Source organism: Pavona decussata, unplaced genomic scaffold, assembly GCF_977016875.1.
Source record: "Pavona decussata unplaced genomic scaffold, jaPavDecu1.1 SCAFFOLD_6, whole genome shotgun sequence".
NCBI lineage: Eukaryota > Metazoa > Cnidaria > Anthozoa > Scleractinia > Agariciidae > Pavona > Pavona decussata.
Window position 1 is genome coordinate 3,340,001 of NW_028145430.1, and position 15,032 is coordinate 3,355,032.

Genomic DNA, 15,032 nt, shown 5'->3' on the forward strand with positions numbered 1-15,032 from the left:
GAGAGAGAGAGAGAGAGAGAGAGAGAGAGAGAGAGAGAGAGAGAGAGAGAGAGAGAGAGAAAGAAAGATTCAGAGAGACAGTTTAGCATTTTGTCAGAGGTAGAGAAGCAGACAGACAAACGGTTGGGCAGACTAATTTTGAAACGTGAATTCTTGTAAGGAATTATCGCTCCCTTTTCTTGAAGTAGCTACACAAAATAGAACACAAGTTCTCCTTACGTAATAGCATTTCATGGTTTAGACACGGAAATATAGTTCCCTTTCAGTGGAAATAAGATTAAATGTGATAAATAACAAAATTGTTCTTTTTTAACCTAAATAGGGACAGAAAGTAGCCAATAACGATCAGTACGTTCCTTATTGTTAATCAGAGAAGACTTAATTCGGAACCTTTTTCCTTATCGTGGAGGCCAGTGACGCAAATGTTGGTTTTAGGAACAAAGTGTTCCCTGATTGAGTTACGCGGGAAGTCGAAGAAGGACCACCTGCTCTGTTTTGTTTTTTTCTTGAGAAAGAACAAAGTGATAAACATGAACCATTCAACAAGACCAACCGGTTCCTAAGGAGACAGTAACGAACCACCAACCCTCCGTTCCCGACGGGCTACTACAACAAGGTAACTCCCCTGATTGTATTAAATGGACACAAGAAATAGAGAGTTGAACAATTCTCTTTCAGACAATACACTAACTTTATTGATATTCAACACTGTGATGGCAAGACTTACTGCATATATTTTGCATTGTTTTAAAGATACTATAATTAAACTTGTTATTAAATTATTAAAATAACCGTGTTCCATCGCTAAATTCTATTTACATTTCCACTTTGGAACATAAAAGCAGCAAAACCTTTTTACTTTTATTTACTGGCAAAGTTTTTAACATAACATGGATCCACTTTATTCCAAGCAAAGAAATAACCAATTCCAGTGGCGACGTGTCTATGAACAGTTGTATTCTCTACTCGGTGCTCCAGTCAATTAAAGATATCAGCAGTTTAGTGGATTATTTTATCCAGTTAATAAAAATAATAATAATAATAATAATAATAATAATAATAATAATAATAATAATAATAATAATAATAATTTTTGCATTTTGTCATTTTCACGTGGTACAAGGACTTTATTTTTACCAATTATTAGGTCTCGGTTGATTTTATCTATCAAGTAATTTTATATTTTTAACTGGAGAAAATTCCCAACGGCCTTTAGGTTACACTATAGCGCCCTATAGTGCCTTTTTAGCTTCATCAGCATGTAGATGTTCACACTGCTGCATAATAATAATAATAAAATACTTATATAACACATTACAGTGTAAAAAATCAATCGAACGGCCTTCCTTTTAAGTTTATTAATCCCGGGATAAAACAAACTGTAAATTATTTTATACGATAAAGTCAACTCGAGCTCGTATTGAAAACAGCGTGGGACTGTAAAATCATCTGTATAAAGTGCTCAGTATGGACCGATCGACCCAGGTGATTTGCAACGGCTTCAATTTCAACTGAGTGTCGTAAAACCAAAACCAAATAAATCACTCAAACCAAACACAACAAATACATGTAAATGGAGTCAAACGCTGGAAGACGCGTGTAAATAAGTTACAATGTCGGTTTCGTTGAGAAAAAGGCTCCAGTCACAAGGCGTAGTAAATAAAAACAAAAGCAGACATAATTATTTTCCACAGTCAATTGAAAACGGTGTTATCATTGCCACTTGTTGGGCTCTAATTTCTGGCTTCAAGAGCCAGGGACAAAATGCATAACATATCTGGTATCCATATACACAGTGGTGTGCTAATGAAGTTAAGAACGTTCGCGCGAAAATATTTTAGTACATGTTCAAAAAGACATTAATAATTCATAAGCCTATTGACCTATCAAATGGTCGATAATACATCACGTGCAGTGACGTAATATCGATAAACCTCTTCCTTATTAGTATGCGGTGTTTTATCAGCGGATAAGACACTCGTCATTAGTATGCGGTGTTTCTCTCGTATGCTAAATTCCAACGTTCACAAAAGCAATATTGTTATGAACTCTATTGACACACGTTTTTCCAGGAATGTTTTTGAAGCCGTTCAAAAAAACTCGCAGCACGTGTTTTATCGGGTCTAAAACCACTCGGCTGCATCTCGTGGTTTTACACCCGATAAAACACTCCTGCTCGTTTTTGAAACATTACTTTATCGTGTCATTATCAGAAAAAAAAAATCGGGAGTCACCAAATCCGTGTCCGAGATAAAGCGAGTACAATAATAGCTTAATGTTAAAGAAGCGCCCCTCGTTACTCGATAGGGCTTCTTCCATAGCTGTTTGCAACTGTTAAAATATGGCAAGTGAATCACTGTACTAAAGATTATTGGACTGATAGGTGTATTTAACTAATAGTTTTCAACAGATAACATTATTTGTGATTACAAGAATATTTAGTAAATTCATTTGAAAACCCTGCACAACAACAGCGTTGGCGAAACCTGATAAAGACGTGGCCAGCACATTTTTTTTTTTTTGCTCGTTTTTCCCTTAAAATTTAGACAATCTTAAACAAAGTATTCAACCAAAAGAAAAACAGGAGTCATAGAACATTAAGAGAGAGTTATGAGCAACATTGCGACAAGAATGCGTGCACGGTAAGGATGTGCAAAAACTACTAGCGCGAACGTCTTTAACTGGATGGCTAAAACCACGATCCAAACTATCAACCAGCTGAGAGAATATACTTAGCTACAGTGTGTTAGCCTTTCCTTAACCATCAGTATTAGCAAACAAACAATATAATGAGATTGTAACGATGTGCTGTCCCTACGTTAGTCTTTCACGCTGCCGTAATTGGATCGTCATGGCACCAAGTGGAGAAGCGTTGCGTGATGCCTATGCCTCTGTAGGTGACTACTGTGGCTTTTAACTGGTTTGTAATGTCATGAATAGAATAGGCATCACTCAAATCCAGCGTGGACCACAAAATGCTATCCCAATTTAGGTTTATATTAAAATGTTAATGAAAAGATACCCCTAAATACTTTAGGGGAAGCTGGTTATCTATCAAGCTGAGGACTGCGCATGCCATTTATTGTAATAACTAATAATTACACAGGCTAGAATCAAACAGTGGGGACAGCAGAAAATGGGAATCTCTTGGAGATTTTACACGTATGTGCACATTTAACCGCTGTTAAGTTTTCCTAACTCCCCCCCCCCCCCCCGCTTCCCACTTCCCTGTCATTTTATTTTAGCGTACTATTTCTAAGACAAGTAAAACTGTTTTGCACGACTTAAGTACTGTAAGCACTGTAAATATTATTAGTATTGTAACAAATTCTAAGTATATTGCAAGTATAATATAGCATGTATATTGTTAGTATAGTAACTATTGTAAGTAGGGCTTTGTATTGTAATTACTGTGTTATGTGTCATGTGAGTATAATATAATTAAAACACTTCATGCAGCAGTATAAAATGCCCATGCTTGGGTCCAATCGAACAACTTTAAATTAAGCTATATCATACAGGCTTTGTCATATTTTTACTGCGTAGGAAACCACGTGCTTCAGATAACAACTCATTTACATCATCGTCGACATCATCATCTTCCCCTTGCGGCTGCCAATCAGAGTCGTCGGATCCTGCAGAATAACTGCCATCACTATCAGCATCATCTAAAAAGCCGTCATCGTAATCATATGTATTCGGTACATCGTCGTCACTCTCATTATTAAGTGCACTCGATTTTTTCCGCTTTGGACGGCCTGTAATTAACAAAATAAAATAATGTGCATTGTTGGTTTGACAGAATTAGATAACCGGCACAAAACTATCTTTTTTGCCTCGGTTCCACATTCACGTCCACACCACACCCAGACAGGAAAGCCCCTACTAATAATATTATGAAGTACTTACTGCTACAGAGTCATTTGGGCCAACACTATGATATTTTTCCAAATCAGTCAGACGTTTAAACAAGTTCCAACTCAAATGCAGATTAAAAGACTATGTAGAGTATTTTTTAAAGGGTACCTAAACCATACATGCTATTCACAAAATCATCAGCAATTGAATCCTGCAACCCGTTTGGTTACACAAACAGTCCACATTATTTCATCTGCACCGGTCGCGCAAGTTAACCTCAACCTTAGAGGTTAATGGCGTTTCCTTGCTTAGACGATCAAGCTTATTTGACAGCGATGCAGAACAATTCTCTTCGTTCTTTTGCTTGCTTTTCTGTCAACCTTGACAAACCCTTATAATATTGTGAATTATTTCTATTAGGACCAGAAATATCCCGCACTGACCACTTCACTAAACAATAAATACATGACGTTCATTTATGAACTCAAGTGCCAATTTTAATTCCTTTCCACACTTACACTGTCCTACACGACGAAAAACTTACAGGCCATAAAATGTAAGCACATCAGTATTAACAAGGTTTTTTTGGTAAAGACGCAACTGGATGAGCTTTAGTTTGGACAATAAAAAGCTGGTAGGTGTATCATCTGGTCGGTTACAGAAGCAAGCCATTTGTTTGAGCTTGCCTTAACTTGTTTGATTTTTAACAGTTTATATCAGCTTCAAAAACTCATTAATAATTCATAAGCCCATTGACCTATCAAATGGTCGATAATACATCACGTGCAGTGACTTTATATCGATAAACCTCCCCCTTATAAGTATGCGGTGTTTTGTCAGCTGATAAAACACTCCTCGTTACTATGCGGTGTTTTTCTCGTATGGTAATTTCCAGCATTCACAAATGATGGACCATTTTTACTACATTGACTGGAACCTAAGTTTTCCGATTTCCGTAACTATAAAAGGTAAATTGACGTCACTTTAATTGATCATCTGTCGTCTACTTCAAGATAAACTTCGTCACAATGTTATGACGAAATAAGAGGGCAGACGAACAAGAAACTGACATCCATTTACTAAATAGAACCAGTGTCACGTACCGTGGGTCTTGGTGTGCATGTAATCACGTTTGTGCTGAGGATTCTTTCTGTAACAGCTGGTACCATACGGACACTCGGGTCTGCCATCACTATCATCACTGCCATCCGAAGCTTCTTCATCAACTTTGCTGTCCTTGACAGGGTGCGAATACTCTTTGAAATGTACAGGATTGTTCCTAAAAACAAGAGTATTTTCTTTCACGTGGTGTCCATCAACACAGAACTAAATCACACAAGTCTACTGGTACCAGCGGTCAATGAAGACCTGCAACGGTAACTGTGTTAGTGTAGGCGGTATTTAAATACGTTTTCCTTCACAAAGCATCAAAAGCGCACCTTCTCACTCAACAGCGTCAAGAATAAATTAGTTCTATTTTCTATCTTCCTTTCTACCTTCAGTTTTGTAATATCTTATATCTTGTTTTATATTATACATCTTAAATAATTTAGTCAAACTCTTTGTAGCATATTCTTTTCACCTGTATTAAAGGTCGAAACTAAAAGGCTGGGGGCTAACTAGAAAACTTTCCAGTTTACTTCGCCCTCAGGTTCTAATAATATATTATTGTAATTAAATGTAAATTTATTTCTTTTATTTAAACAGTACTATTTGCAAAATAGTCATTAGCTTCAGAGAGCAAATAAAAACTTCTTCTGTGTGAACCGCATAACACCGTCATGTAAAAGGATAATTTACTTTCATACACCTAGTTTTTGCTTTAGATTACATGTTGTCATTCTAGTGATTTCACATTCGTTTCTAAATTGAAATAAGCTTAAGCGTTCATCTTAACTGGTTTTATAGATTGACTGTATTTCGGAATAAGAATAAGCAGAAGAGCTGTTAGAAAGTTAATTTGGGAAGACACTTCTGCAAACTTTGGTTGACAAATGGTTATTCAAGGGCCATTGTGTAGTCCAGTAATTTCAAAAACGTCATATGAGGGATTTCTTGACATCATTGTATGTATAAATAATTCCAGAATAGGGTCAATCGAATGCACACTTAATCTTTTAAATGTATTTTATTTTATATTTATTTTTTATTTTATATTTATTTTATTTTATATTTATTTTATTCAAATGCGAGAACGATAAACGGCAAGCTGACGCGATGTATATTTTTGTAGTCTGTGGGGGTTTTGTGGTCTAATCTCGAATCTTTCTTGTCATGGAACAATAAACACTTGACAAATAACTCTTACGGCTACAGCATGTAGTATCGTGAAAAAGCTCAGAACAATACGTGACCGCTTAACATTACATCTGCAGTAAGATGAAATGTCAGCCACCACCAGTCCACTTTGGATCTTACTTTGAACCATGACACCGGGAACTGCTTCCCCCACAGTGCTCTGTATTCTTTAAACCTTCACTCTTGAAAACAAATAACGTCAAAGTGTGGAAGATACACTCTAATTTCAAATTTCATTGGGAAACATGGAAATAACATTTCCGTGTCGAACAAAACAGGATTTGATTATCTCCTATCTTCGCATTTAAACTTCTCGGGCGCCGCCATTTTGGATTTCACGACGTCATACGGTTGACCAGGTTGTTTCACACAAAAGAACTTCTGGTTCCTGACAATAGCGGCAACCGTATGACGTCATAAAATCCAAAATGGCAGCGTGCGGATACTCTTGAATGCTATTTCTACTTTTATAAATAACGTTTAGGATTTAGACAGTATTTCCAACATTTTATCGTCAGATCAGAGTGGAGGTTCCCTTTCACATCCCTTGTTAAATTATATGAGAATGTGTTGGAAACTTGGCCGAAGGCTTACGTCACAATGGCTCGCCGCCGACCGCCGACCGGTTGGCTCAGTTGGTTGAGCATCGGACTACCGTGCGGGGGGGTCATGGGTTCAACCCCGGCCGGACCAACACTCAGGGTCTTTAAATAACTGAGGAGAAAGTGCTGCCTTTGTAATGACATCTGCAAATGGTTAGACTTTCTAGTCTTCTCGGATAAGGACGATAAACCGTAGGCCCCGTCTCACAACACTTCATTGTTCATAACCCTGTGGGACGTTAAAGAAGCCACACACTAATCGCAAAGAGTAGGGCATGGAGTGCCCGGCGTGCTGGTCTGGTCTTTGTGCTATTTCATGATTTCATGGGTTGGGTGGGTTGATGAGGTCGCTAATGAACATAATGTGGTGTCCGATCTCACCCTTGCACTGAAGTAATGTAAACCGCATTTGAATATGTAAATAGAAAATGCGGTATATAAATACCATTACCATTACCATTACCATTACACGACGATAATCTGAACTGACACGTAAAGTGCAGAGCGCAGCAAGCATGATCATGTAGCCACATTGGACAATGTATTTATAAACACAACGGTTTGTTCGACTCCAGTCTGGCATTTGAGCCCAAGACCTCCCGCTCAACACTCCAGTGCTCAGCTACCAACTGAGCTCAGTACAGTGTAACTCAGCCGGCGATGGTCGTATGTGCAACTGTTCATGGTTTTCTTAAGCCAGCGACACACCTGGCGATTTTATACGCCGATCGCGGCGAATTTGATCGCAAGCGATTTTCGCCACCGATTGATGGGGACACACTTGGCGATTTTTTTCGCCGATGTGGCACTTCAAGTTCGTTTCGAGGCTCCATCTTATCGCTGCTATCCATCGTTTTGAAAAGTAATCAGATAAAATAACCCATCGTGATTGATTGGCGATTCGCAGCGATGAGCGTAGAAAATCGCGGGAACGGGCACACTTGGCGAATACCAGCGAATTTAATCGCCGATATCTGACATGCCAGATATCAACGATTTTATACGCCGATCACGGTGATCGGCGAAAATCACAATCGCTGCACCGGGCACACCTGGCGATTTTCGCCGATCGAAGCGATCAGCGCATAAAATGGCCAGGTTAGTCGAGTCACACTGCGCACGCCATTTCTATAACATTTTATGTGAGTCTGCCACTGCGTTTCCAAGTCAATAAACAGAGTTTTCAGCACACACTAAGTGAAGCCCTCCTCAAGTTTCTTATTTTCTCGTTTACCAGACAAATGTCAGATCTTCTGAGCATAGAGGTACATGTAAGCATGTGCATAATTGATACAATACATGTAGTTACAACCTGGGATAGCAGTCTACCTGTAACATTTGCGTCCATATGGACACAGTGGAAGCTCATCTTCCTCTGTCAGCACTTTTGTTTCTGATTTTTTCTGTCGAAGAAAAAGGTATCATGAGCTAATGTACTAACACGACAAGCTGATCATATAACGTATGATCCATTCAAGAGTTGGTTGCTGAGATTTCAAGTTGTTACCCAGACCATCTAGACACAAGACTTAAATAGAAAGCAGTACAGTATAATAATTATGTATAAAATTATAGAGACTTCCCTTAACCAGAATTAAGACATTCTTATAACTACATGTACGTCTACTTGTTTGCGTTAAACATTTTATATTTGAACATATGCATAAAGAATCGTACCTGTGCTGTATTGAACTGCTGTTCATTAAGATGCAAGTGTTTGTTTGTTTTCTTGATCTGCTGTTAGTAATTCCTTGGGTATCAACATTCATCCACCTGACCCAAATGGACGTTATTTATTGGCTGCCTATGTCATGAATTATTAACGAGTTTGCACAGAAAAACGAAACATGCTGCATACACGTATGTGACAGATGCCTGACACGCAGTGACTATATAAATGGACAGGAAGAAACTACATGTATGGGTTTATATGAACATGATAATATTGTTACTATACGGTGAGAAGTGTGACACACCTTTGCGGAAGCAGGTTTCACATCTTCATCACTTCCGCTTGATTCATTCCTCAAAACTGGCTCAGCCGGTTTAACAGCAACCTGCTTCTTTGCAGTTTGCAGAAGTAAGGTCTCTTCATCACTCTCACTTGAAATCTGTTTTGTTTTTTTGTGTCTCACAGGTCTGATATCATCATCACTCTCTGGATTGTGACATGTTCGTTTGGTTGATGAGGTTGTTTTTGCAGTAGGTTTATGCTTTAAAGTTCCATCTTCTTCGTCATCATCTTCACCAACAATAAAATCGTCATCAGAACCCAATCTATTCTGTTTCTGTTGGGCTGCACGAGCTGGCTTTGGGATAGTTTTTCCACCTTTGTTGGCTACAGGTATATTACAGAACTTTTATAAATAAATTATAAATCACCACACACCAAGGGAATTTCATGCCGTTGGAAAAAATTAATACATGACCAGTATGTAGAATCATCTGCATGTACAGCTGTATTAATTTACAGAATTAGTAGTACAATGTCTTGAAAACGTTTTATGTACACGTATATCTGGAGAATCTAAACACAATAGGAAATTTATTTTCCGGTGGGAGAACATACATGTAAGGTTCTCAGCATTAAGCAAGCACACTCATTAAATTAACAGCACATTATACAGTGCATCTACAAAGGTTTAAACTTGAAGACAAAACTAACGGTTCGATCGTTTCACCCTACTGCGGAATAGGGATGCATACAATGCTGTCAAGAAATCCCTCATAGATGTTTTTTACATTGCTGGAGTACAAAATGGCTCTTAAATTATCATGTGTCAGCCATAGTTTGCCGAAATTTATGTTTTCCAACATTTACTTTAAAAGAGAAATCTAACACATGTATTCTGCTTATTGTTTATTCCGTAATAGGGTCAATCGAACGTAACCTAAATACGCAGTACTTACATCTGACTGTTGTTTTCTGTGTTTTACTTGTTGAAGTTTTGCCTTTTCTGTTTCCTTCTTTATTTGCTGGAGATTTTGTTCCTGAACTTGTTGACTGAATCAGCCATGATGGAAGTTTGCGAGTTTTTTGCAAAAGAGCTGCAGGCTTGACTTCTGGTTTGGATGACAAGACTGTGCTTTTATTGCTCTGAAAGGATTTATCAAAAATGATGATTCAGTTGCAAGCAGCAAAATTAAACAATTGAACATCCATAATGGCACAAATTTCAAAGGGGAAAACCCAGGGTGAAGACTTTCGATATAGTGTGACACCACATACAGGTGTCCATGCATTGACATACCAGAGAGAATTGATACCATTAAAGAGATATTCAACTACCAAATGCTTACATTTTGTAGGTATAAAACCGTACAATGGTTGATCTAGAAAGGGGCCAGCACTCCCCTAGTTCTGCAGTTTGCACAAGAAGAATGTGACAATGTATACATTTGATTAAATCTGGTCTGTTAATATTAATTAATAAAATTGTGAAATGTATAAATTTATTATTATTCCCAGTTAGTACATGTACTTAATAAGCTTCTCTACTTGTAATTTGGGTAGCAATAAATTTGGGCTAATTTTTGAGCACAGTGTCGGTGGCACCTGGGTTAAATATTGGACACCAAAAGGACATGTATTACTGTTCGAAATAACCAGGTGTCCATAATTAGTGTGGTTCCACTAACGAACTATGCACTGTACACCTGTAGACAAAGACTCTGGATTTCCACATGCATCTCCATTCCCCACCAACGTTGAACATGGTTGTTGTTATCCCAAAGGACCAGCTCCATTCCAACTCTCCAGCCCCCCCCCCCCCCCCCCAAAAGCAGGCAATCACTGGTTGTGGCAAAAGCTACGTGATCAAATATCTACAGACTAATGTATAACGGATGCAGGACTCACTGATGTGGTGGACTGTGATTGAGTATAAGGGAACTCAGGTACAGGATCCTTGTTGTACTTGACAGCATGAGTTGATGGAGCTGGAACAGGCTCCACTGATGGTCTGCTGTCCATAAATTCATCAAGAAATGATTCTGTGAATCAAAATACGGGCTTCATAAAACCAAACCCAAAGCAGTCATTCTTGCCAATCACAACAGATGCAAGTCTGCAAACAGCCCAATGACCTACATGTACAACCACACTGTAGTCAAAACCCAGAGTACATGTAATAATACATTACCTTCATTTTGTTCAGATACATGCATTAAACTCCTAATGGGTCACAGAAAAAGCCAAAAATAGCATTTTGCATTTTCCTCTTTCTTGTGAATGTCCCATAACAAGATTGTGAAGAAATTGTTTCTTCAAAATCCCTCTTTGAGATTCTTCAAAACTTCTTTGGGTTTCTCAAAAGTTGAAAACTTGAAACTCAATACTGACATGAATACTCTGGCCTCAAAATGTCTTGAAACTTGATCTCATTTCTTGAATACATCAAGGATTAAGAATCAAGGCATTTATTTTACCAGTTTACACCACCAAACTCAATCATTCCAGATTGTGCAGTTCCAGAAAATACCCATGCTCACCACATGGAAGGTTTTTTTGTTTTGCACCCTCATCCCCCCAGGAAATTCCAGTTTTACTTCATACTTTGCTTCTAAAATGTTAGCATCTAAGACCCCCCTCCCACTAGGAATTTCCGATGACTTTCCATGGGGTGGGTATGGATTTTTTCAGGAACTGCACATTACAGCAATGAATCAAAGGCAATGGGAAAAAACACATTAAACTGGTTTGAAAATTTTCAAACATAAAACCTTACATGTATTTAAACTGGCTATTTGCAACATACAAACAATATTAACATACAGTCATATTCTTGAGAATGATGATTATTCTAGAAAGTGACGCAGGCATACTCGGAAAAAAGAAATCCGAGTGCTCCTATCAGGAGTCGAACCTAAGACCTTCCGATTACTAGTTCGGATGCTCTACCACTGAGCTACAGGATACTCGTGGGAGCTAAGGCCATTAAACTAGGTTCATGGGACAAGCACTCAGATTTCTTTTTTCCGAGTATGCCTGCGTCACTTTCTAGAATAATCATCATTCTCATTCATTCACCAGGCTGGAAATATACCATCACATTTCTTTCATATACCACACGTTCGACATTCAAATCCTAGCAGTATGCAGGATGTTTGTCCCATGAACCTAGTTTAATGGCCTTAGCTCCCACGAGTCTCCTGTGGCTCAGTGGTAGAGCATCCGAACTAGTAATCAGAAGGTCTTAGGTTCGACTCCTGATAGGAGCACTCGGATTTCTTTCTTCCGAGTATGCCTGCGTCACTTTCTAGAATAATCATCATTCTCATTCATTCACCAGGCTGGAAATATACCATCACATTTCTTTCAGTCATATTCTTTCTCAAAAAATCCATTTAAAAAAATTGATTGACAAAATCTGGCCAAAATGTTTGTCACACATTCATTCACCAAAGTGTTTAAGGCTTTTGCAAAAATCAAAATAGCTACAAAATAGCTACTATTCTAATGACTATGTTGTCCTTTAGTCATTTTCAAGCTCTACAGTGCAATTGTCCAAGTGTCTTCACAGTGACTGTAAATATTGTCTTACCACAATAGCTGGCTGCTGGCCACTAATGCCCTTAGATAGGAAGCAAAGATCTCTTGGACCATGAAATCAATATTATATATCTTTATACAATGAACATTGTAAAACTCATGTATTGATTGATGTAGCGGAGTTTGTGATAAGAGTATAGATGTATGAATGAAGTCATCGAGTGGTGTGACTGGTGCACGTGATCAAAGTCCAGAGTCCAGCCAGAGTGACTGGTCAACAAAGTTTTGCAAACTGTTTTGGAGAGTAGCGGACAAACATACTGTAGACAAATTTTCACAGGAAAGTAAAAGACCATTGCAAGTGACTTCAGCCGGGTTAAAAAAGCTGGAACTTTGTTGTGAATTGTGAAAAGGAAGGAAACATTTTGTCGAAATATATGACTATGACAGAAAAATTTTTGGACCACTTCACTGACATGTTTTCTGTGTTCTGGCTGTTAAGAAAATAAAAAAAAGGAACTAAATAATGTCTTTCAATTTCAGGTTACATCTCAGCTGATCCTAAAATTAATGTATTATATAAAATCTCATAGGATCTTGTGATCTAGAATCTTTACAATTTGGTTGGCCAAACTCTACAGTCACAGGATTCTGCCAGCAGATCCTAAATTATAAACTCTGTTTTCAAGAAATGAACAGGAGCATTATTCAGGTAGAGCAAGATAGGAATGTGAATATCGATGAAAATTGGTCACATAATTAATTCATACATCATACTGTAAGAGTTCTTCTTGAAGAAATTCATTAGGCTAGATAAGTAAACAGTCGATTTAAAAGTTCTTACAACATAGCCAGTCTTATATTAATGTCTTATTAATGCTGACAGTTTCGATGACTGTCAGCCATCTTTATCAAAACTTGAAAAGCATGAAAAGTGTCAGAAGCCTTAAATAGGCTTTTGAAGGGGTTGATTGTTGCGATAAATGCGCAAAGTCACTTATACGCCCACTCCCCCCTGGTTTGGGGGTGGAGATCACTTGTGTCCATATGGGAGAAAGCTGATAGGCTCCCTCGTCCCTGTTCATAGTGAACAGGGACGAGGGAGCCTATCAGCTTTCTCCCATATGGACACAAGTGATCTCCACCCCCAAACCAGGGGGGAGCGGGCGTCTACAGAGTGACTTTGCGCATTTATCGCAATAATCAACCCCTTCAAAAGCCTATTTAAGGCTTCTGACACTTTTCATGCTTTTCAAGTTTTGATAAAGATGGCTGACAGTCATCGAAACTGTCAGCATTAATAAGACATTAATATAAGACTGGCTATGTTGTAAGAACTTTTAAATCGACTGTAAGAGTTCTTACCTGTAGGCACTTTCTGTGATGCTGTAGGGTTTTCATTATTATCACCAGAAATGGAAGGAACATCATTAGTTGTCCTGCTCTTGGAAATGGTCTCCTCTGGCTCTGTGGTCAAACCATTCTTACTAGAGCTTCCTTCACAAACAACTTCAAAACAAAGAGCATCAGGGAGGAGGGAGATAACACCACCACTAACCAATTCATGAGCTTCATTCTTCTTCAAGGCGACAAACTTCTCTTTCACATTAGCCTTGTAAAATGTTGGGTTGGTATGAAGCTGTAGATGGAAGAAAATCAATTCACACTGAAGTATAAATATTATTGCAACAAGTTGATTTTAGAATAAACTACATTATCGCGATCCTGGGGGATCTTTCCATTGCACTGAGACGTCAATATAAAGTCGTATTACCGTCTCAAAATGACGGTTTCTGATTGGCTCAAAAACTGTCATGTAAGCATGACAGCACGGCACTTAAATGGGTTTGGCGCGCACAGATCAAAATTTTACTTCGGTGAATGAACATGCGACGTTGGATGGTGTTGTTTATTTCTTTTCATTTGAGTTTACAAAGCTTCTGACACTGTTCAAGGACCACTTATAATATTTATTTTTGTGGTGAAATATACCATGGTACAGCGGATACAACTTTTTTCCTGAAGGTAAGCGAAAAAGAGCGATTATAAATTCGATGAAGAGAAATTTACTTTAAGACTTTCTTGAGTGTGAAAGCGGTCACGGTAAATAACAATGAGCTTAAATTCCAATAAATTATGGCATTTTCAAAGCAAAAGGATCTGTTTCTTTCCTGATGTCTGTTATCTCTAGAAAAAATTGCTCCAGGAGCGCCGCTACGTTCTCTTTCATGGCTCAGGTTTCTCAATTTGATCTTCTTGTCGTAGCGCCGAACAGCAGACTCGGTAATTTTTACAGTATTCTTCGCCGCTTGGTTTTTTCAAACTTCTAAATCTCCACGGCATCTAAGCTAGGATAACAATGCTCTGTTTTCGTTTTTGGGTACTAGTATGGTTGCCTTTTTTATTCTTGCTTCTGGTTGTGAGGTTTATTCATCACTGTTTTCATGTTGTTGTTTTTGTCTCGGCGGTAACAAATTTTCAATAACATTTGCTGGTAAAATGTTCAAACCTACTAGCTCGTCTATTTCATCAATGGTAGGTGCTTTATGGACTGTAAATTTTTGCATTTTCTTTGTTTTGACGTAAAAATTAAAGCCAAAAATTCAAATAACCCGCCCCGAGAAAAAAGTTTCGTGCACGGATATTACCATGGCTACAGTTTAACTGAAGTAAGAATTTATCTTTCAATCAATGCACGATTTGTACTTTATCCGTTTACTCTCTCCAGCAAAATGTCAGTATCGCGATAAAAAACTAAATTCGATTTTGAGACGGTAATACGA

At 38.1% G+C, this 15,032-nt stretch overlaps 1 protein-coding gene across 4 annotated transcripts in view; it reads right to left on the reverse strand.

Moving 5' to 3' along the window:
• LOC146489204 (uncharacterized) overlaps positions 1 to 15,032 on the reverse strand; it is a 119,204-nt gene that overhangs the window by 100,624 nt on the left and 3,548 nt on the right. For 3 of the 4 annotated variants that reach the window (XR_014864048.1, XR_014864046.1, XR_014864045.1), the window contains exons 3-9: positions 13,615 to 13,888; positions 10,618 to 10,751; positions 9,669 to 9,855; positions 8,735 to 9,096; positions 8,088 to 8,161; positions 4,962 to 5,137; positions 2,571 to 3,758 (exon numbers count right to left, since the gene is read on the reverse strand). Coding sequence is in view for 1 of the 4 variants with exons in the window: in XM_085106772.1 (XP_084962898.1) it covers positions 3,514 to 3,758; positions 4,962 to 5,137; positions 8,088 to 8,161; positions 8,735 to 9,096; positions 9,669 to 9,855; positions 10,618 to 10,751; positions 13,615 to 13,888 (1,452 nt within the window). In the remaining 3 variants the exon portion in view is untranslated. Of the gene's footprint in view, positions 1 to 2,367; positions 3,759 to 4,961; positions 5,138 to 8,087; positions 8,162 to 8,734; positions 9,097 to 9,668; positions 9,856 to 10,617; positions 10,752 to 13,614; positions 13,889 to 15,032 lie in introns of those variants that run through there. The other variant, XM_085106772.1, reaches the window with a different exon arrangement.